General features: G+C 35.9%; 1 protein-coding gene across 1 annotated transcript; it reads left to right on the top strand.

Moving 5' to 3' along the window:
- Positions 1-2,781: 2,781 nt before the first annotated feature.
- On the top strand, positions 2,782-24,405 carry orc3 (origin recognition complex, subunit 3). The gene is made up of 20 exons (XM_051868121.1): positions 2,782-2,942; positions 3,052-3,106; positions 3,197-3,288; positions 3,390-3,522; positions 4,636-4,740; positions 5,063-5,211; positions 5,523-5,662; positions 7,141-7,300; positions 7,416-7,529; positions 11,258-11,391; positions 11,468-11,531; positions 12,910-13,026; positions 14,200-14,279; positions 15,862-15,995; positions 16,585-16,664; positions 21,142-21,236; positions 21,314-21,455; positions 23,549-23,665; positions 23,757-23,836; positions 24,018-24,405. Exons 1-20 carry the CDS (start codon positions 2,907-2,909, stop codon positions 24,121-24,123), a joined length of 2,133 nt encoding a protein of 710 aa, XP_051724081.1. The 5' UTR covers positions 2,782-2,906; the 3' UTR covers positions 24,124-24,405.
- The last annotated feature ends 261 nt before the right edge of the window (positions 24,406-24,666 follow it).

Raw genomic sequence — 24,666 nt, 5'->3', positions numbered from 1 at the left:
TCGCGCTTATCCGTCAATGAATGCGTCTGGCGTCAGAGTGTATTCAGACCTCACACACCGGATGCTCAAGGCAGTTGGACATAGTGGTGTATTAGTGGTAAAAAAATTATATAAATACTGCTCGGTTTCTCACACAAACCGATCGTTTCGTGTCTTAGGACATCAATGTGTCGTCACGAGCCGCAGAGTTTAATTTGGATTTGTCTGTGCATGTTTTTTTTTACTCTTATAGATGGAGTTCCCATTGACAAGCATTATACGACTGACAGACCGCAACGGTTGGAGTTAAAAATCATCATTTGTGTTCTAGAAGCTCCTACACACTTACCTGGAAGTTTACACGACACCATTTTCAACTAAAAACGGAGAACCTTTTATGTGTTTTGGCCCTTTATTTACACAACAATGGTATTTTGGTGGCCTGAAAATGCAAACTTTTGAAAACTGGTTTCAAAGTGCAAGTTTTTGAAAACGAGACTGTTATCGTCTCCATGTAAACTACAAAAACGTGAATTTATGATAACAGTGACGTCATGCACACATATATTTTACATGTTCAGTCTATAGACCTTATGTAGCCCCGCCCCTTTTCAGCGCTGCGCTCGTTGTCTTTTGACTTCCGGTTTGTATTTCCACAGCGATCTTACGTATTTATGAATTAACTGCTCGTTTTAAAATCTTCCCGGTCTACTGACATTTGTTAAGACATCTGCTTTAAACATTACAATGCTCACGATAACTTTCATTAACTCTACAACAAGTAAAACCATTTCACCAGCTAATTATTCGTTGACAGCGATGCCTGTAAAATATACAGAGCTACCGCAAAAACGGAAGTTCAAAGACAATATTATAAAGATGGCGGCGCGCTTGTTTCTCTGGCGAATAAGGTTTATAGGTGCATAGTTTTTTATTTACAAAGTGACATCGCCATCTACTGGCCTGGCAGCAGAATACAGCGTTTTTATCATTTTCGTGAATCCATGTAAACATACCCTTAATTAGCTTGTTTTAGGTGTGTTTAAACACCAAGCCAATGGACGGCCGTCAGGCAATGTTGGGCCGTTTTTGAGCGCCGGTCGGCTTAGTTTTTTCCATGTATTCTGCACTGTTGGCTCTAGTTGGACGTTGTCTGGGTTTTTGGGCCGATTCAGCGTGTTGAATTGCCGTCGGGCCGTTTGTGAGAGCGAGAACTCTGATTGGCTGTTCAGCTTAGCAAACAAGTCAGTGCACAAGAATAAAAGTGAAAGCGATTAAAGCGAGCAAAGACGACTGTACAGACAGAAGGCTGTTTTAATTTTATGTCATCTTATCTGAGCATTCGAATGCACAAATACTTTCATAATAACGAGCCGAAAGGAATGAAGAAAGTGATCAACGTGATTGATATTCAAAATGGTAAGCAAGTGCTGCATGTTTACGGTTTGTATATCTGCAGTCCTAGTTTCGATTTCCCTTTTTGAATAATGAAAGGCTTTTGATACCTGCTGATATAGACAGATGTTTCCTTATACGCAGGCGCAGAACGCATATGCTAGTTGATAGTCGTCTTTAGTCCTTTTGGTGCGTTCAAGCGCAGCTTTTTGGCCGAGACGCAGCCGACGAGAGGCGACAACACAGTCAGCTTTCACCGCTGCTAGTTCTTTGACAACAGCATATTGTGTCCCGGGCTTAACAAGGGTTGGACAGTGGCCCTCCACGAGCAGGTTTGGACACCGCTGGTCTATTCTGACTCATTTATTAAGACAGTCCCTTGTCGCCACCTACTGGCATAATTAACCCGCACTGTTAAGTCGCTGAAAAGTCCCCACCATTTAAACACACTGGTAAAGGATTGGCTCACTACATATTGAGACACTGATTACTCAATTTCCGGCAACATGTCTATGTATTTGCTTTGCAAAACATCACCACTCATATTTATCAAAATCTCTTGCACATGTTGTTTATGCTTTTTAAAATACTTTGATTGTTCTATAACATCCCTGCAACATTTTAGCTGATTTTCTTAAAAAAAACAAAAACAAAACAAAAGCACATCATCAGTTCATTGTGGGAGGGACATTTGAAAACAGATAACAGGAGCAAGTGACATAACTTTATCAGCCTCTCTGATACACTTGTATTCCCAATCACTACAACCCTTCTTTATCTACTGTATATATAGTGTAATAAACCTCCATCTTGGCAGGAAAATTGTATGCATAATTTATAGGCATCCAGTCATTCTTTCCATTATGTAGACTTTTTCATTTTCTGAATCCATTGGGTTATGGTTGGAGGTTTGGGGTTTGGGGTCTCTTTCTTTTCCAGAACTCCAGAACACTGGTGTAGAGGACCCAGGTGCAGTTTACAAAGATGATAATCTAAAAATGTGAAAAATGAACTACAAACTTGAGCTTTACATAAAACAAAAACCTAAACATGAATTAAGATCTTGACTTGACTGAGAACAATAACTTGTGGAATATACTTCATATTTCAATATGACAACTAGACAAGGCAAACATGAGAGCTACCTTCTTTAAAGGTAAATAAGTGAGGGGTTCGTCAGGGCTGCAAAAATGCAAAACATGTTATTTTATGTTATATAGTTTAAATAAACAGTCAAATAAATAAATAAATGAATCTGGTAATCTAGTTATTTATACACCAGATACTTCAAATGCAGTAAAAACAGGCGGGTCCTGCTCCAGAGTTTTTAGCCATATTTGTAGTTCTAGTGTCATGTTTGTACATGGCTGTATGCATAAGCGCTTCTCCAGTACAGTTGGTGGCAGTAAAACTCCAAACGATGGTTTAGTGACCCTCATAGAATTATACGAAGAAGAGGAAGAGCGGCAGAATAAACGCGTGGAGCGCTGTGTTATTGAAGTTGGTCCATTACTGATTTTTGAAGAGCAGAAATGAGCGAAACTCAAATAACTTCATCAGTGTCTAAGGTAATATTGAGCACACATGTGTTTATCCTCCCACTGTTGCTGAATTAATCATATTTATTGAGAATAATGACTGTGATGCATATCAAGACTTATAGATGATGTTTTTCAGGGATGTTTTGTTTTTAAGTCAACCTCTAAAAAGAGGAAGCGACATGTCGGAGTTGGTGAGTAATGATAATGCGATGCTTCCCTGTCACCTTACAAACACTTATCCATTAGCCATTGCCAGTTTTATTTATGTGTTTTCTATATAGGTGGATATTTGATGGATGGTTGTGACGATAACGGCAGCGATCGCTTTAGGATCTGTCAGAAATTATGGGAAACGGTTCAGATGAACACAGAGGTAGATATATTTCCACAAATGCGCTTGCTAACGTTTGAATGGTCTCATTCATTCATTAATTCGTCTATTTTTGTTTCTTAATAAATGTATATTTTTCACAGGTGATACAAGAACAGTTGAATAAACATGTACTTGACAGTCTTGTCGAGTTTATTAAGAAGCATGAGCTCGGGAGCTCCTCTGAGGTGTGGAGACAGAGATCCAGTGAAATCCCCACAGCTGCTCTGATGCTGGGTAACTTATGCTCTTATTCTTACCCTCATTGAAGAGTGTCTAAATCATTGGCTTTGGTTGTAGTTCTACCATTTTAAAAAGACAGAGCAGCAGTAAATTGTTGTAGTAGTGTGTCAAGTGGGAAACTCATTTTATTTGGCCATAATAAATCAGGGTTTATTATGATTGATGTCCCATTTCTGTCTGGAATATAATGATGTTCGATCATTGCACTCAAACCCGAAAGATACGACCTTGTTTTGGATGATCAAACCAGTTATTTTTGTAATAATCAATTTACCTTTATTTGAACAACTTCGATTTGATCTAATATTTGGAGATTGTTTCAGAAAGTAAAATAAGTGCATGAAAGTAATACGAACATTATTTTTCTTAATTTGTACAGTCTTTACTCATAATTAATATTTTATGTGATATACATGTTTGTCTAATTTAATGTTCTTAAAGGGTTAGTTCACCCAAAAATAAAAATGTCATTAATTATTCACTCTCATGTCGTTCCACACCTGTAAGACCTTCGTTCATCTTCAGAACACAAATTAAGATATTTTTGATGAAATCCGAGAGGTATATGACTCCTCCATAGACAACAATTTAATTACCACTGTCAAGGCCCAGAAAGGTACTAAAGACATTGTTAAAATAGTCCATGTGACTGCAGTGGTTCAACCTTAATGTTACGAAGTGACAAGAATACTTTGAATAAAGTCATTATTTTTTTGTTTTTGCACACAAAAAGTATTCTTTCTCTTCAGTTTTGGGTAAATATACCGAACTATGCATTTAATGTTCTAATTTGCATATTTAGGGCATCAATACCATTGACAAACAAGCCTTGAGACCTATTTAAATAATAGCTCACTCGTCTGTCTTGTGTGTGTCTTCTGGGCCCATCCAGTTTCTTTACTGGAATTGTTTTCCGTCACTCTTTGACATTTATATTTTTTTCCTTGAATGCTGAAAGGAAATGCAGTGTGTGACGTTTTTTTTTCTTTCTTTCCCCAAAGCGCATGTGGATCTACTTTTGAGTGTTTTTTTTTTGCCCCTATAGCTCCACTCCTAGCTCCACCTATTTTAGGCATTAAAATAGTAACACCTTTTATTGTCATCTAGGGGTAAATGTGCCGGATCATGCCATGACATTTCGAAGTCTGTGTAATCTCCTTCAGGATTCTGTCACCCCGTTTGTAGTGTCTGTTCATGCCAAAGAATGTGCAGGTATGTATGAAACTCTCCTACAAGTACATGTGCACTACTTTTAATAAAGGTTGAGGTTTTCAAACATGCAAAGTGTTGATTACAGGATTCACTTTGGGTTTTTGCAGCAGTTTTTTTTTTCTCCATGTCATTAAAATAAACAAATAAATGTTTTCAAATCAAATCTCAAATCTACTCAATCTACCATCTACTCAAAATAACCATATATCGAGATCACAATGATTTATGCATAGCCTCATCTAGCGTATAAATTGCATTTGCATGTTGTCATCAAGATGTAATGACACTAGGTTCAACAATAATCCTTGTCATTTTCTGACAGCTGTGAAGCACTTGATCCAGAAGGTTCTAGAGCAGCTGATGGGAAAAGGAGTGTCTGTGGACGAAGAACAGGAGGATGATACAGCTGTGCTTCACAGGACACAGTGTACTATTAGTGCTCTGTGTCAGTGGTACAAGACTGCTGCCAAGGTAGGAGAAGACAAGAGAAGATAAACTATGCTTAACTACAATAAAAAGATGTGTATATTCTGAAAGAATAGATTTTGCAGCGCTGCTTGCTGAAAAGGCCTCATTCCATTGGTTGTTTCTTTTGTGGATTTTTGTAAGTTTCTGTTGCTTGAGAAGTACTGTAAGTGATTGTAGCAGCAATATTAGAATGCTTGGTTTGGATTTAAAATTTGTAAACGAGTTTGGTAAGTTCTAGTAGAAGTTTGAAAGAAATTCTGTCCTGTTGTTGATGTGTTGAACTACTTTAAACTACTATAATTGGTCTTTTGCAGAAATGCACCCACGTTTCTCCGAAAAGGAAAGAAAACTTGAAAAATAATGACTTGCCTCGGAGTTTGCCTGTTGTTGTGATCTTCAAAGACTTTGAGGCGTTCAGCCCACAAGTTTTACAGGATTTTATCCTTATCTGCAGGTGGGATTTGTCAAGTGAAAGAAGTGTGATGGAATAATAATGTTACAGTGCTTGCAGGGTTAATTCAGCTCAGACTGCTTATTTTACAGAAACTTTTGTAGATTCTTACACCCTCTGTACATGGACATTTAACATTAGCATCATGAAGTAAAATGCTTCAATTATAATCAGCAAAGCTTTTATCACTGTAGTCTTTACAAAGTGGTTTCAGCTCACAGGTGCACGTTTTGCGTTTTTAAAAAGCCACAAATTATTATTTTTTTAAATATATAAATACATTTTGACAGTCCAGTGTACATACATATGCAGCATGTTGTGTTGACGGTGTTGGTTGAAAGTTTCCCATTGAGAATGGTCGACAAAAATCAGTAACACTTCAGTTTAGGGTCCAATTTTCAGTCCAATTTTCACTATGAACTAGTTGCTTATTAGCATGCATATTACTAGGATATTGGCTGTTTATTAGTACTTATAAAGCACATATTAATGCCTTATTCTACATGACCATATTCTACATATCTTAATCCTACCCGATGCCTAAATTTAACAACTATCACCTCAATAACCTTACTAGTAATAAGCAGTAAATAGGAGTTTGAGGAAAAAGTTGTAGATAATAGTTCATAGTGAGTAGAGATGCACAATTAATCATTAAAAGATTGCGATTTCGATTCAAAGACATCCATGCGATCTTATTCCTAAAGTACAATGATTCACTTGTTTTTTTAACCTTTGACAAAATTATACTGGAACATTAAAATCTGTGTTTGTGCTGCTGCTGATCCAGAGCCAGTGTCATGTACAGTATAGACATGAAACAGCTTTACAAACAGTCTTTTCAACCACACAGTATCATTATTTCTGTTACAAATATTCAAATAATCACAGAAGTACTGAGATAAAAGTTTATATTTTGGATATAAACACTGATGTCTACGGTAGCGATCAATATAAAGTAACTTGGCTCTTCAAATAACGATTGTATCGATTACATAAGTGACTATTAAAAATGTATGTCATTGAATCATTCATTCAAAAGATTTGTTTAAAAACACTGATTCATTCAATAATGTGAGTCATTGAATCATTCATTCAAACAGATTAAAAAAATCATTCATAATAATTAAATAAACTGCAGTAATATTTTGTCAGAACCTCTAGTAAATGTTATTTTGTTTAGTTGTGTGATCTCTATTTGAAACCAAAAAATATTGTAATTCTCAGTTTATCCAAAATCGTGCAGCTCTAATAGTGAGAATTGGACCCTAATCTCTAGTGTGACCCAAAAAATCTATGGCTACAGCAAAACTCAAGCATTTCATTTAGACAGAACCTAAATCTAACACCTGAGATTAAGTTTTTTTTGAAAGCACTATTATTTGCAGGAAATGTTAATATTGTTTTATACCTTAAATTGAAAAGCTGTTGTGTATAGTCATGATCTGAGAATCCCTAATCTTTTTTCACCTTGCTAACAGTCGATACACCCAGGAGCTTCCGTTCATCTTTATTTTCGGCATTGCCACGTCTCCCAGCGCTATCCAGCACAGGCTTCCCCACTCTGTGTCGTCTCTGCTCTGTATTGAGGTCTTTCAGTCTCTCTCCTGTACGCAGCATTTAGCCTCTGTTTTTGACAAGGTAAGTAACCGCTGTGATTTGTAATGGAAGTTAAAATTTTAGTACTTCAATAATTTCCTAATTATGTTCTTCTGATTTCATTTTTTTTTTTTTTTTTTTTTTTATATTAATACAGCTAATTCTGAGCTCTCAGTTTCCATTCAAGCTGAGCAGTAGAGTGATTCAGGTGCTGGTTGGCATCTTCCTCTACCATGACTTCTCTGTTCAAAATTTTGTTAAAGGCCTACAGGTGAGCTGACACATGTGTCTTTCAAATGGCATTTCATTGTTGCATGTGTATGGTTTCTTTGTTGGTCATGTGTTGGAATATAATGTTATTGAGAAACAAATATCGGTGACAGTAGTGCTACTTATTGGCTTGACAACATTCTGATCTACTATTTAAGCTCTCTTCATCGTCTTCTGAGACTAAATTTAAACAGTATTTCCTCCTAGGGCTTTCAAGCTAAAACCACCAAACTCGGCTCAGACCTTCAGACTGTTCTGTATCTTTTCTAACTGATCCAACTTAAGATTTTTGTTTAAACGGATGATCAAAACTACAAAAAAGTCCCATAGACTTTAATTGAGGGGGTCAAAACTTTTATACAGTAAGAATTATAGAGGATTTAGGCTGTCCATCAGTAGCAAAACTTAATGACTATCCTAGGACAACATGTTAGCAATAGTGGTTCAACGGATCACAAAACTCACGGTTCGAATCATATCATGGTTATTAAGTCACGGATCGGATCATTTATTGGATCAGCACGAAAAAAAATTGGGGGGTGGGGGGTAACTTTGCATTTATTACTAAGCCCACTTTAACTACTCCGATACCACAGCAGAAACTACTAGCCTAACTAATACATTATTAAAGGCAAGTGAACAGACTGTAAAAAGAACAAAACTGTGCACCAATTACAAGCATAGATAAATACAACAAACTTACAAATGAAGTAAAGTCTAACTGTAGTATTAATTTTCGTGTACAGAAATGTAGTAATTAAATGTAAAATGACACTGTTCACTGTATAAATTTAATATAGATTAATCTTTGTTAAAGCTGTGTTTTGTTGTTTGATTTACACGACAGACAACAGCAGGTATTTATAGGTTGCTGTCACTTTAAGAGTAAGACCCCATGCACGCACACATCCGATAGATACACATCCGAATTCTCACCTCGTTCACTTAACGACATAACCGAATGTGTTTACAAGAATACTTGCCGAGAGGGGTATTTTGACTGATGACACGCGTGTATGTGTCCATCCAAGTGCACTGAGGACGCGAAAGAGAAATCAATTTGAAGTTTGCAAGCTATCTGAAACGCGCCTCTCTCTCTCTGTGTGCGCGTGAACCTTGTATGTGCGTCTGTGTGCACCGATAACAGCGCGGCGTGCGATACCGAATTAAATCCTCTTTTGCCTCTTCTAGCGTTAGAATGGTTTTATATCTATTTAATGTGTAAATTAGCAAGACAAAACACGTGCAAATGATAACCTTTCACTATATTGCAGTTAAACTTGCAATTGGTCCGTGGGGCTTGGTCCATACGGATCACAGATCAACAATGATCTGTTTAACGATTAGTTAGCAACATGTTAATTCATGCTATCAACGTATTAAAACACGCTAGCAACGTGCAAATTCACACTATCAACTTACATGTTAAAACATGTTAGCAACATGTTAATTCATGTTAGCAGCATGTTAAGATGTTGCCATGTTAAAACATACAAACATTGAAATGCTAATAAATGTTAGCAATGTGTTAAAACATGCCAATTCATGCTACCATGTTAATTCATGCAAACAACATGCTAAATCATGCCAGCAACATGTTTATTATTGTTAGTAACATGTTAAAACATGCTAGCAACATGCTAATTCATGTTAGCAGCATGTTAAAACACATTAGCAACATGTTAATTCATGTTAGTAACATGTTAACATGTTAGCAACATGTTAATTCATGTTAGTGTTAAAACATGCTAAGAATGCAAACATGTTAAAAATACAAGCAACATGTTAAATTATGTTTGTAACGTTAATTCATATTAACAAATGCTAAAACATGCTAGCAACATGCTAAGTCATGTTAGCAACATGTTAATTCATGCTAACGTTAAAATTACGCCAGCAATGGTAAAATTCTAGAAGCATGTTCATTTATGCTAGCAATGTGTTAAAACATACTAGCAACATGTTATTCATGTTAGCAGTCAGAGTTTGTCCCAATGAACTTTACTTCTCTAATTTTGCTGTTTTCTGTTATTGAAGCACACTTCTTTCATTATTACAGGTCCATGTGTTGTGAAGATATAAGACAATTAAATAACCTATATCTGCTGAACAAAGTCCAAACTGAATAAACCTGATACATGTGCACAACAGGAAATTGAGGAAACATGCTAAATTTCATCAATTTCTGATGCTTGGGCACTAACGGCAAATTCTTGTTTATTTGTAACTGTGAATGAAAAATGTAATACTAATATAGTAGGTTTGTCACAATGCCTTTTTTGTCTCACACTATCCCAGCTAAAGTATAAAGATAGCAAGCAGTATTGCAACAACTATTATTATTATACATTTTTTTTTATTGTTATTATTATTTTTATTATCAGGCTAGTATTATCAAATTAATATTAGGAACTACAATTCATTTGCCTTCCCTAGTTTCATAACGACGACATCACATAACCACACTTGCGACACAGACGTGTATGAAGATCGAGCACTCCTCAATGAAAATGTTTTTACAAAACTACATCCCACATCAAAATTGAATTGCAAGGTGATCTTTTCAGAACTGTCAAGAGTGCGTATAATAAAAGACTCATCATTCTTATACAGTTGTTTACAATAAAATTACATTGTTGTTCGTCATAATTTAGTTGTTTCCATAGCTCATTAAAAAACATTTTAATATTGGAATGATGTTTATGAATATGGCATTTATATGATTCACTCAGAAACTATTTAAAAAAAAAAAAAAAAAAAAAAAGATTTATCAGCGCAAGCCAGCCAAACAGTTTTATACCATTTGCTTTTATATTTATTATACATCCATGTAAATGTCAGTCCTGGGAATACCTTGTGCTCCATGATTGCATATTTTACTACAGCATCTAAAACATTATTATTATTAATAGTGGTTAAACGGATCGTTGTTGATCCATGATCCGTACGGACCAAGCACCACGGTTCGGCACGCATGTGATTCGCGGATCAATTGCAAGTTTAACTGCGATAGAGTGAAAAATTATCATTTGCTCGTGTTTTGTCTTGCTAGTTTACACATTAAATAGATATAAAACTATTCCAGCGCTAGAAGAGGCAAAAGAGGATTTAATTCGGTATCGCACGCCACACTGTTATCGGTGCGCACAGACGCACATACATATAAGGCTCACGCTCACACACACAGAGAGAGAGAGAGGCGCGTTTCAGATAGCTCTTGAACTCCAAATTGATTTCTCTTTCGCGTCCTCAATGCACTTGCAAAGATTAATCTATATTAAGTTTATACAGTGAACAGTGTCATTTTACATTTATTACATTTCTGTACATGAAAATTAATACTACAGTTAGACCTTATACTTTATTTGTAACTTTACTTTGTATTTATCTATGCTTGTAATTGGTGTAGTTTTTGTTCTTTTTACAGTCTGTTCACTTACCTTTTAATGTATTAGTTAGGCTAGTAGTTTCTGCTGTGGTATCGGAGTAGTTAAAGTGCAAATACAAATAAATGCAAAGTTACCCCCCAATTTTTTATATATTTTTTTGTTTATTTATTTTTTGCTGATCTGAAAAATGATCCGATCCGTGACTTAATAACCGTGATATGATCCGAACCGTGAGTTTTGTGATCCGTTGAACCACTAATTATTAATAATGTGGGATTGGAGAATACTTCAGGAATATGGATATGTTGCAAGCACTGCATTTAAACCTTTTGTCTTGCAGTTCTCCTTGTTAGAACATTTTAATAGCCAGCCTCTCAGTGTGCTTTGCTGTCAGAAGAAAGAGGCTTTGCTTTGTGCCAAGACGTTGAGCCAACAAAATGTGGAAAAAATCCGTCATCTGCCCTCATTCATGAGGTACACACAGAAATGTTCACTCCAGTAAAGTGCTGCAACAACAGTTCTGTAACCACACAAACACATGTCTCTGTAGGTTTGTGGAGACTCAGGAGCCCCAGGAGCAGGTGCAGCTCCTTACCAGTGATGAACATGTCAAGGTAACTACTACTACTTTTTATTATTTTTCTCCCACTATAATCCATGTAGTTGACTGAATTGTGTCTCTTCTTTATTTCTGTTACATGCTGCAGAGTGTAATAAGTTCTTGTGTAGTCGTTGTTTTGTGAGTCAGGTTGACAGTTTCAACAGTCTATTAAATGATGCACCACAAATCAAAGAAATACACAAACTCATGCCTGGTATATGTTTGTAAACGTATTCCCACCACTAACACCACTGAAGAAATTGTCAAATGGCCAAAGTTTGAAAGAAGAACTTGTGTGGAATTCGGGCAAGCAAAGTATGCTTTGGGCTTAAACGAGACCTATTATGAAAAAAAAAAAAAAAAAAATTGTAAAACAATATTACCGTTTTTACTGTATTTTGCATCAAATAAATATAGCCTTGGTGAGCAGAGACTTCTTTTAAAAACATTACAAAAAAACTTACCAATCCCAGACTTTTGACCAGTAGTGTGTATTGTATTGTATTGTATTATATTGTAATGTAATGTTATTACCGATCACATGCCTGCTATATAACATCTCATTGTAAAACAAAAGTACAACAAAAGTACAAATTTACAAATAATAATTTTTTTTTTTTTTTTTTTATATTAAATAATGCAAATTGGAAATTAGGGCTGCACTTGACAAATTTTTTCTGGTCCTTTATTTTAAGTGATTTAAATAATCTAATTCATTTAAGTCCTTCATTTTAAATGATTAGTCGACTAATTGCACATTTATTAATAAACCATAAATCATAATAAAGAGCCTTTACTGCCTATAGCCTAATCAGCGCTCAAGTGGATGCATAAAGCTTGCCACAGCGCACCGGCAGAAGTAATGATTATGAATGCATCAGGGAAAAACAGCAAGGAGACTGCTTTAACATTTTAATAATTAATTGATAATCTAGTGTTTTCTGTATTTTCGGCTGCAGTGATGAAGTTGGCGATGCTGACTCGTCATCTCCGCAGCAGTGGAAGCGCCTATATGCACGTTTCATACGGATTACATAACCTGAGAATATTTGTTTTCCAGATGAATTGGTTCATTTAAAAGTAGACATTTCGCTTACTATAGATATATTTTTATACATGTGAGGCAAGTTAACATGGAGTTGCGGTTCTTTTTGCCTCGCTCAAGTTCACAGAAAGACGGCAGAAATCGCACCGTTTGGTTTCATTATGACTTCGCCACTTACTGTTTTTTTTCTTTTTTTTTTCCTGCCACTAATAAAATTTTGGTCAGTTAAGCCTCTTCTCGTCAACTACTAGTTAGTTGACTATTAGGGGGCAGCCCCATTGGAAATAGTAAAATATTTGCATGTTAGCAATAAACAAATCTTCTTTTGTGATTTATGTCTTTTTAGGATGTATGTCAAAAATTACTGAAAAACCTCCATAAATACCACAAAAATTACTATCCAGTTCTTCGGTGTCTGCACTCTTTGACATCATCACTGCCTAAGTTTCCTCTCGGGAAGCACGTAAGTAGACCTTTTAACAACACTTTTTTTTTGTCCTTAGTACACATTACATGTGCTTAATAGTAATAACTGTTAATTATGCATATTTACATGGATCTAACCTTAAACCAAACCCTAACTTAATAGTAAGTGCATGTTATTAATTAATATTACGCGATCACTTCATTTGGTTTAAGTACTGAGTAATCATTTACTTAAAAGACAACATGGTCATCTTTTCTTTTTTGGAGCACATTGTAGATTGTATAGTTTGAGTCTAATCCAGGGGCCGTATTCACAAAACATCTTAAGGCTAAAAGTAGCTCCTAACTTGCCGATTTAGGAGAAACTCTTAAAAACGATGGGCGTGTCAGTCCTAAATTTAGGAATCCTGAATGTTTGCTCTAAGAGTATTTCACAAAGCATTTTAGCATTAAAACCAGCTCCTAAAGCTCTTAAAAGTTAGGAGTAGTCAAGAGGAGTCCTGAGTCACTAAGACCAAATCACAAACAATCCTAAAATGGTTGTTGCCAGAGATCCTCCTCAGCTGTCTGTCCAAAGACAGTGTACCTACTGAGGCAATTGCGATAGATCCTTGGGTGCTGAACCTTTTCTTTATAAAATGCAATAAATGCACTTACAATTGCGTGTTGACATCATCCATATAGCAACGAGGTCAATCCTGCCCTTACTCCTAGCTTAAGACTTCTCTCTATTCCTTGGGTAAGAGTTTCCTCTTAAAATCTATTCACAAAGCTGCTGAGATGAACTTTTACTGCTCTTTATGAAAAAACTGAGTGGTAAGATAAAATGTTTTGTGAATACGGCCCTAGATATACTACGTCCGTCATGTTGTCGTTATCATGTGACCTACCAGTGTCAGTTGTGTCGCTTCATCGCTATTTACAAATCTCTGCTGCTTTTTTTTTAGCAGAAATTCTTACACTGTTACTATTAGATTTAAATTGTAAAACCTGTCTAACGATTTTTGTTGGTCCTGTTTCATGGCTATCCTGGAGTGAAACAAAATAATAGCATCGAAATGGGACTTAAAATTAAACATAATTTAATGTGACTTTGAATAACTTTTTATTAAACATAAAATGACTTTTTTTAGTTTGATTTTTATTTATTTTTCAGCAGAATTAAGAACTAAATAAAGTTCATCACATGTTACTGTTACTGTTCTTATAGATACGAGAACTTCACGTGTCCTGCATTGAGAAGAATCTGTGGGAGACGGAGGAATATGACTCAGCCATGCAACTATTGAGGTAACCCAGTCTACTAACCTGTCAGAAATTACCTTTTGTCTTTTTAGTTATATTATTTTTATTTTGGATAGTATTATAGTCTGAAGATTAAACAAAATCAGAGTCTGAGTGTTTTTCTTGTTTGTTTGTTTTTCTCCATGCGATCGCTGTTGTTGTCCACCTGAGCTGACGTCATTTGCCACCGTTGCTTTTTCAATGATGTATGACTCGCATTGACAGGAATATCCGATCTGTCCACTTAGATGGCAGACATATCCGATTCATATCAGATTTATTTCCACAAATGAATGAGGCCTGAAACTGATTTGAGAACATCCTGCTTAATATTCCTGCTTACATGTTCATGGGTCATATCCGATCTGTGCCACATGGGATGAAAAAACTTGAATTGGGTCACTTGAACCATGTAATGTAAATGCGGCCTAAGACGGTGCTTCTTAGACCCGTCTTGAGGACCCCCCACCACTGCACGTTTTGGATGTCTCCCTCATCAGACACACCTGATTCAGTTCTTCATTTCATTAGGAGAGATTGCAAGACTTGATTTGGGTCTGTCCGATGAGGGAGACGTAGTAAATGTGCAGTGATGCGGGGTCCCCAGGACAGGTTTGATAAGCCTCGAGAGTTGAGATCTGTTTACTCAAGCAACCACAGGAGTTACTGTAGATTAACACAATAGGGCAATTGTAAACATGTTTAGGCTTGTTTAGGTTTTACTTCTCACAAACAAGACTACAACAACATACAGAAGTTTGGGAGCTCCACACAATCCACATGTAAGTGAGGAATCATGGATCAGACACATGGATGAAGCAACTTCGGGTTCTTTCACACTGGCAGTTTAGTTTGAAACAGGGCACGGTTCATGTGAAAAATTGGTAATGTGAAAGCAGTCATGCGGACCCTGGAGCAGACCCTGGAATGCACCGGGGTACTGAACCTGAGACTACCTGTTGGAGGTGGTATGAATTTGGTTGCAAAACTCGAGTGCGCACTTGTTCAGGGAGTAAAGTAATCTGCGCCTGCATCCGTGTCCTTAAAATTGCTTATTTCTCTGGATTTAAACACTCTTGTAGAGTAATAAAAACTAAATAATGATAATAACTGTAACATTTAATTGTAACATATTGTATTACAATATATTATATTATTATCATGTTAATTATTTTTATTTTATTTTACAGTACAATAATATCTTATTGCAATACAATATATATCTTTAATTTTATCAAATTTTTTTTTAATAATAAAAAATGCTGGGGATGTTGTGGGGAGGGTATTGTGCATGGTCAGGTTTTCCTCATTTTATATATATATATATATATATAATTTTTTTTTTATTTTTTATTATTATTATTTTGTTTTTTTTTGTCTTTAGCTGGTCACATGACTGAGCAATCCGATCAGTCAAGAGGCATTGAAGTGACCAAGTTTAAATGCCCCCAAAAATGTCACATTTGTTTTTTTCAGTTTACACCTGATATGCATGTATTTTGTTGTTTTTAGTTTTCTGATTCAGTGGTTCCCATATTTATTGGAGGAATTGCTCCGGTTTCATTGTCTCTTGATTATTTTTCCGCAGGATTTTAGCAAAAGATGAGCTCGTTGCAGCTTTAGAGAAGTGTGCTGAAATTCTTAAATCTGCCAATACCAAAAGAATGCAGAAAGTGCTGCAACAAGTGGAAGATTTTATTGGCAGATTGGAAGCGCTGGAGGGTAAGTCAGTATGTGTTTTTTCCATCCAAGCTCCAAATGTATTTTATAGGAAAAATCAGAATATCACAAACTATTTGCATTTCCATTAGGTGTGTTCAAGAGAACAAACTGCCCTATGTCTGGTAACAAAAGCGTGTCGGTAAATGTAGTGAATCATTTTAATGCCAATCTTTTCAGAATGACCAGAGCAACGTTTGAAATGCTATTCAAAAATATTGATCCATATCAAGATCCATAGACAACTCAAAAAATGCAACCAACAAATAGATATGTTGTATTTTGGAGTTAATTGTGCAAGATTTTTTTTTTTCTTTTTTAACCATAGAGTGTAAAATAACTTGGGTTGTTTTTATTGCAGTAACAGGCCATGAAAATAATGCACTTTTATTTCCTCGAGATCTTAAAGATATATAATATTTTTAAAAGGAGCTCTTCTGTTATACTGTAATTGATTAGTTTAGAGTTTGCGTGGCAATAAGCCAGCCTGAGTTGTTTATAATTTACAATCATTTGCAAACATTTGTGTGTATTAAAAATGGAATCAGATGCACAATTAATACCTTTAGTAATGCATTGCTTTGCCTGTCAGGTGTCACTTCAGAAGAATCCTCTGGGGATGGTGTCATCTTAGAGAAGAACAGAAAAACAGATCTCTTTCAGCTTCAAAAGGTATTTGTTGTCTTATTGAACTAAACTGGAATTTGTTTAACATGTTTTACATGGATGAAATGAGTGTGTACGTTTTAAAATAAGACAACCATTTACAGCTTATAGAGAATGCATTATTCACAAATTGCACTTCCGAACAGTGATATGCCTTTCTGTGTATAAAGTTGATGGTTTAAATTCATTCTCAACTGCTGTTATAAGACAGATTTTGTAATCGGAGGCGTTCATACAGCATGATCTTGCTTTGGATCATAATTTTGAAGTAAAAAGTAAATATAACATTACTGTAATGTCTTACTACTAACCTTCCCAAACTTCAGTCTATTTGACTGTCTGAAGCACTAATGTTGGCGCTGGTTTGTGTTTATAAACACTAGCTACATTTAAATGGACACCATTTGTTTCAATCGGAATGAAATCATTCAGATTATGGCATTTACATGAACGCTAAATGAAGTGATTGGGTTGATGTGCGTGTTTGTGTCACAGACTTGATGTTTTTACATGCGCACACTGCATAAACATACTGAGATTTCCGCTGTAGGCTCATACTGACCATTCTCCTACCATAGTTTTTTTTTTTTTTTTTATATAAAAAAGCAGACTTAATATTTATCTATTTCGGGTCCTAATTAGGAGATGACGAACACATGAAGCTTTGTGCCATGCTGCTTATATTTATCAAGCAGTAAAAATGGCCATTTTTGTAGATGAGTCTGAAGCAAGGACTGGTGGGACGTTGTTGTCCTGCAGCACTTCACAGATAATGAGTGGAAGGACAGTTTTAGAATGACAGTCATTTATGACAACAGCTCGTTCTGTGCATCATGCATCATTACACCATTTATGTCATTGCACGTCCACAGAATTTTCCAGTTTCAGTTTTCAATCTGATCAAGTGTTAACGTCCTATGGAATGGATTAGAAAGGGTTTAAACCAGCCCTTAAAAACAATCTGAATGAAATTTAAATTTGGCCAATTCTGATTTACACGGTTACGTGTGACTTTTTTTTTTTTTTTTTTAATTCTGTGCTATTAATCCGATTACAACCAGATTATCAGGGTCCATGTAAACACAGCTGCTGTAGCACATGTGGACTGGAATTCACTACACGACTTTTCCCCAGATTTTTGCACACATTTTTTGCCCTGATTTGTAGGCTGGAGGAGTTGCCAGAGCCAGTCTGCACTTTGACAGATTTTACAGAAAATCATGTCTTGTATGATGGGCACATAGTCCGATATGTATGATTTTTGTCCTCGTTGCTTGTTTGAGGATATCAACAAGGCATGTTTCTGCATTAGTTCATGAGTGACTGAAGTCGGGTAATTTGTGATCCTCAGTCATTTAGTATATGATGCCTAGTAGGGGTGTAACGGTACACAAACATGACGGTTCGGTACGTACCTTGGTATTGAAGTCACGGTTCAGTACGGGTTTGGTACAGCAGGGTGAGAAAACTAAACATAAAATTGATTCTTTTTTCTTCCTTTTATATTAAACCGTAGTTTATTGAATAAATTGTGTGTCTCTCTGTTTAAATATTTTCTTAAGGATAAAAAAAAAAATCTATCTCAGCTAATGCTGTAGACTATATACAGGGAGCCCTTTCTTACACATTACTATAATATTAAATGTTACAATTAACAACATTTTTAGATATATAATAATCAACACTCACATAAAAAAAAAAAATGTACATTGCATGGTTTTGCCTTAAATTCTAAATCTAGTTATAAAATTATTTTTCTACTCCAATACATTTTTGAAATATAATTTACACAGTTACTGTCATAACTTGATTTCATGACAAATTTATTTAAACATACATTAAATAATCAAGACATTACTAACAGGTAAAGTAAGTATAAGGAATCTATAAGCTAATAGAGTGTATATATTTAGTGAAATGCTCCCCTCTAGAGTTCATTTCTCTCATGAACTAACATGCTTTGGACACTAAATGACTTACCTGAGGTAAATGTAATGCTATGTGAGATATTATTCTCAAGCTGTTTTATTGATGTCTTTCTGCGGTTGAAACACTGGATGAGAGGTTACACGTAAACATATCTATGCATAGATCATCTGTTCTTCTTCTGCACTTTTTCCTGTTGTGGTGGTTAGCAAACAGCATAGCATTACCGCACACGTCTCCTGGATTGGCGTGTGGCATTTGTCATCTGACTGTACATGTATTCATCCTGAACCTTCACAGTATTGTGGTCTGGGATGAATACATGTACCGTTACACCCCTAATACCTAGTGTTTTCAGTCATGTAGTGTAGTATATTCCAGCCTTTGAGAATTCAAGGAAGATGCTTTTTCTTTTGAAACTTTTATTCTCCTCTTGTAAGGAAAAATAACAACAATACCTAGTAATGTACAACCTTAGACATTGACATAATAGAGCCAGACTCACAAAAGCAACACAAAAAATGTGGTTCATCTCCCAGGGTTAAGACTATGGACTTCTGTTCAACCCAACTAAAGTAATAGCTGAATTGAAGATCAGGAGACTCCCCATCCTGTTTCACATTCACAAAAAGACACTATTGCATTAAAACTTGTGATTTAAGACAAAAGGGAGTGACTTTGGAGGATAACACAGTTACACCTCTGACTAAAGATGATGTCTGATTAGGTTTAGGTCAACCCATGACATGAATGTATAGTCTTGCCTGGTCTATCTTTGTCTTTTCCATTTTTCTTTTTTGATGGTTTTTATTTGAGTCCTCGTTTTCTAAATTGGTTCAGCAAAATCTTTGCCACCCCAGAAACATTCTTGTTGAACTAATCGCTCTTCTGAAATCTGTATACAACATTTCTCCTGGTCTTCTCATCACTCAATTCATCATCCTCAATTGGTTTCCCAAAACATTACTCCAGACTCAACCAAACCTCTGGTGAATCAATCCAACCTGGAATCTCCATCTAGCGAAGTTTACTGTGTGTGGACCTCAGTAAACTGTGCTGATTATAAATTGTCATGTGCTAACAAACTAAAGAATTAAAAAATAATGCAATAACGTTTTAGAAGCTCATTGATTAAAAAATACTTCTAATCTTATACCAAAAAATGTTTAATTTTCTATCACAGATTGGATTACTAATCATGATATTTATCAATACCTGTAATATGCTGACAATGCAGCTAGCTAGAATATCAACTAACCAGAAATGTCTAGCAACATACTAGCAACATCAAGCAACGTCTAGCTGCAACATACTGGATGTAGCACAACACGTCAAGTCACATTATTTCTGACATACATTTCATCATTTGAAATGTTCACTTTGACCTGTCTTGTGTAGATGGCCTCAATCAGCAACGTGTATTTTTATTTTATTTTAATTTGTATCCAGAAGTGTGACATATCGTTGATATATGTACCGACTACTGAAATTTTATCGTGGCAACATCAAGAACTTGTCCTCAGGCCATGCAATGAATCAAGTACTTTGGTTTCAGCTAGGGATGCACCGATACCGATACTAGTATCAGTATCGGGCCCAACACCAAGCTCATGTACTTGTACTTGTAAAAATACCCCCGATACCAAAGACCGATACCTTATGTGATGTAACTGACAGAATTTTCCGTGCATAGAGACACCGGCGGCAGCAACAGAAACAATGTCAGCCTCGGGTGTGGAAATACTTCAAAATAATGATGACAACACACACATTGCGAACTGCATGCTTTCAGTCACAATTCATTATCGATTAGTGAAGGTGGGATAGGCGAAATCGCCTATCCTGGAATCGGATTCCAGTTCTCTCAGGCAGCGCGCGATCAGTTCTCCTTGCGCCTGAATGGTCAAATGCACACACAGTTGTCGAATCGTGTGGAGTATCTCACATATAAACAGTCAGTTATGGCTTAAGTGGATGTAAACATTTGGGTGAAAACAGGACATGTGTCAGTATCGGTCTCAAAGGGACCGTAGCCTATATTTGTCATTAATGTTAATAAAACAACATAATATGTTAAATAAATGTATACATGGTAAATAAACGTACTGTATCTGAAAAACAAGTTTATTTAATTTGTATATCTATAGTATTTGTTGTATTGTTTGTAATTTGTTTGTAATTTTCTTTTTCTATAAGAGCAATTATATATATTGGTAATTATGCTCTTTGAAGGTTATTGGACACTGTGAAATTTGTTCTTTAAGTTTGTGACAAGCACATAAAAATTATTACTTTTTTTCATTAGAGTAATAATAAAGAAGCTGTCCTACATTCATTAGTCTCACTGTATTGTGCTTGGAAAACTGCAACATCACCCCCCCCCCCCACAGAGACAGAGAAATTAATGTATAGGCATCGGTATCGGCAAGTACTAGAAAAAGTATCGGTACTCGTACTCGGTCCTTAAAAAATGGTATCGGTGCATCCCTAGTTTCAGCTTTGGAAAAAATGGTATTGGTGTATTTAAAATGAACTCTTGAGATGATTCTGTGTGCAGACTCTGCTGGAAAAAGAGTCCCGAAGAACAAAGAGAATGAATCCATATGAAGTGCTTCGAAGCCAGGTGATGGAGTTTATTGACAGCCTTGTGAGGTAAGGAGACGACACTATGAGACTAAGATGTGCTTACTTACTTGCTTATCTCACAAAAGTTTGTGGTCTCTGTTCAGAGAATACCTGACTCCAGCAGAGCTCCAGCCACTCAGTGAAGTGTGCTACTACAGTTCCTCTGGGCTCCTGCGACAGAGACTCAATGTCACCCCTCGCACATCCATTCAGACTGCTCTCAGTCATCCTTTCCACTATCTGCAGGTAACTGACCACTGATTCTGACTAGCCAGTTGTTTTCCATTAAAGTTACAAGTGACAGTATCTAAATTTTCTTCCAGCCTTTTCATTAGCCAATACAACATATGGCAGAGCTTCCCAAACTCAAAGGCATAACCCCCCCCCCCCCCCCCCCCCCCCCCCCCAATTCCCCCATTATGCATTGTCATACTCATTTATTGAGCATCCATCAATGCATTTTGGAGTAGGTGGATAATAGGTTTTTCCAAACTGATATTCTCATAAAAAAAATTTCAGAACAGAATATTTTAATTTGATTTGGCCTATACCACAAACCCACTGCTGTACCTCTGCTGCCCACGGTTTGGAAAGCTTCTCTGTATGGTAATGAAAGGTAATGCAATGTGAATTTCAGAAACATTAATTCAGCTAAAGGGTCGCTCACACTGACAGGATTTCTGGGGACACATTTTTGGGAACATTGATGCAATGTTCCCAAAAACTACCAATGGCTATGTTTACATGCACAACTTTTGTTTCAGTCAGAATTAATTCATTCCATTTGATGAGTCTGAACGTAGTGTTTACATGAATGCTAAATGAAGTGATCGGGTTGATGTGTGCGTTTGTGTGTCACAAGCTTCAAATCGGAATTGAGTTTTTGTTAGGGCTGCCCTTGACTAAACATTTTTTCTAGTTGACTAATTGCGCGTTTATATTATTAAACCATATAAATCATAATAATGAGCCTTTAATTGCCTATAATACGTACTAGCCTAATCAGCGCTCAAGCTCACGCATAAAGCTTGCCACAGTATACCGGCAAAAGTAGTGATTATGAATGTAGCGTGAAAAAATGGAAGGAAACCATTTTAATAATTTATTGATGATTTTTTTTTTCTGTTTTCGGCTGCAGAGATTAAGTCGACAATGCTGACTCATCTCCACAGCAGTGGACGCACCTATATGCATGTTTCATACAGATTACATAATCTGATAATATTTATATTCCATTTGAATTGGTTCACTTAAAAGTAGACATTTCAAGCTTTCCATAGATATTTCTAGTGTCTGTGAGGCAAGTAGTTTTTGTCATTTCTTCATTACGCCATTGCTACGTCATTGCATATGCGCAGTACTTTCCAGTTTCGGTTTTCAATCCGATCAAGTGTTTATATGTCTTCTCGATCGGATTAGAAGAGTTATAAACCACCCCTTCCAATTCGATTGAAACTTCATTTGGATCGAGCTCCGTTGGATTGATTAGGTGTTTACATGATGGCTTTTCAGTCTGATTAAGCTGTCAATCCGATTACTAACAGATTATTTGGTTGCATGTAAACATAGCAAATGTGAATGCAGGCAGTAATTCACCTGATACAGTGGATACAAAGATACACCTACTAGAAACTAACAGCACAGCTGACTTGCGATTTAATTTGTTAGAACAGGCAGTAGCATGTCCGGACTGTTTGGGCTGGGATGGCCCATGTGGGCCTCATTTAAGGGTGGCATGGAGCATAAATCGACTTCCCTCTAATATCAATGTCTTATCTGCATCAAATTTATCAGAAAACTGTAGGTAAATTGGTAGGTGAAGCTCAAATATTGCATCGCCAATGTTCCCAGCAGTGTCTCCAGAAATCCTGTCAGTGTGAGTGGCCCTTTAATTCGTCCCTGCACTTAATCTGATGAGAAATTGAAGTGCAGAATGATGTCAAAGTTTTTAATCTGCATTGGTGGTGGAGAGTGACTCAATTTTGAACACATATATCCTCTAAATGTGACTTTTATCATTGTTTTGGAACACATTAGCTTATAAATAACCTTGAGACCAACAGACTCGTCAATATTTTGAGTTTCACTTTAAGTCACAGATTGAGTTGTCTTTGGCAGTCTGCCGGAGTCCATAAATTAAAGGGAAAGTTCATCCAAAAATAAAAATTGTCTTTTACTGATCCTCATTTTATGTCAAACCTGGCTCTTTCTAATGTGGAACATGAGTGAAGATATTTTGAAAAACAATTCAGTGAAAGTCAGTGGGGTACCATTTTTTGCTTGGTTTCCAACATTCTTCAAAATAGCTGTGTATTCATTTTGTTCTGTTGTTTCTTCAGAATGAAATCCTGAAAACGAACGCTGGCACAATCTCCAGTGCGGCTCCAGACCTCTGCATCGTATACAAGCTTCATCTCGAGTGTGGAAGACTCATAAATCTATATGACTGGCTTGAGGTATGAATATGCTAAATCAACATCACACATAGAGGTGGGTTATCTTGTTCTAACAGTGCGAATGGGACCTGTCATTGTTTGATATCTCCAGGCATTTGCAACTGTGATGTCAGCTGCTGAGGACCAAGATGCTGATTCTGAGGAGTATGGCAAATTTGACAGCCTTAAACAGTATCCTTTTTTGACATTTTTCTTGTTTTAGTTATGAAAGTGTTGTTCTTACTTTAATACATTTTTAACTATTAAAAAAAGGACTGTTCCTGCATTCTTTAGAGGTAATGTTCAAAGTAAAAGCATGTGACTGTCATAAATGAACACATTTCTTGTATGTATTGTTCTTAACATTTAACAGTGCTCGTTTCATTCAGGCTGTTTCTGAGATGGAATTTCTTGGCTTTGTTAAATCAACAAAACAGAAAACTGACCATGTGGCAAGACTGACTTGGGGCGGTTGTTAAAGAAACGCAGTTTCCTGAACACAAGAGATTGGCTTGACATTCATTAAATAATTAGTATGCCTTTTGCACTACAACTGTACTATTAGCTGTATTACATGTTTCTATTACTTTTTGTGTTGATGTTTTTTTTACATTTGTTACCGCTTTTGTTAATTTACTATTGGAATAAAAAAAAAAATATACTGTTTTAATGTCTCTGTCAAATATTTGAATTCATTGGATCTGTAAAGTTTTAATTTTATCAAATGATATGAGATAATAAACATGAAAATGAATTTGAAAGATCAGTGTTTTTTTCATTTTTATTACAATATTTGAAAGTGACAGAGTTCTGCTGTAAAAACTGCTTTATTTACAGAAAGTAGGAGTGGCAATATTAATTAAATTACATGTATAAATATTCTAAATTATATTTATAATGCAACATACAAATACAACAGTGCAGAACAATACAGAAAATTGAAATAATTATAAATAAATAATACATTTCCACAATTACAGAAGCAGTTTCGGGGTTTACATTTTATTAAATTAATTTTCTAG

The sequence above is a fragment of the Ctenopharyngodon idella genome, chromosome 17, assembly GCF_019924925.1.
Source record: "Ctenopharyngodon idella isolate HZGC_01 chromosome 17, HZGC01, whole genome shotgun sequence".
NCBI classification, from domain to species: domain Eukaryota; kingdom Metazoa; phylum Chordata; class Actinopteri; order Cypriniformes; family Xenocyprididae; genus Ctenopharyngodon; species Ctenopharyngodon idella.
The sequence above is the reverse complement of the archived record's forward strand: the minus strand, read 5'-3'. Positions and strand labels throughout refer to the sequence as shown.

What these genes read in the sequence shown, in the direction of transcription:
- orc3 (XM_051868121.1), top strand. Translation starts at nt 2,907, where the DNA reads ATGAGCGAAACTCAAATAACTTCATCAGTGTCTAAG. An exon ending in TAGCCTCTGTTTTTGACAAG is followed by an intron (nt 7,301 to 7,415) that starts GTAAGTAACCGC and finishes ATATTAATACAG; the next exon opens with CTAATTCTGAGCTCTCAGTT. An exon ending in TTTATTGACAGCCTTGTGAG is followed by an intron (nt 21,237 to 21,313) that starts GTAAGGAGACGA and finishes GTCTCTGTTCAG; the next exon opens with AGAATACCTGACTCCAGCAG.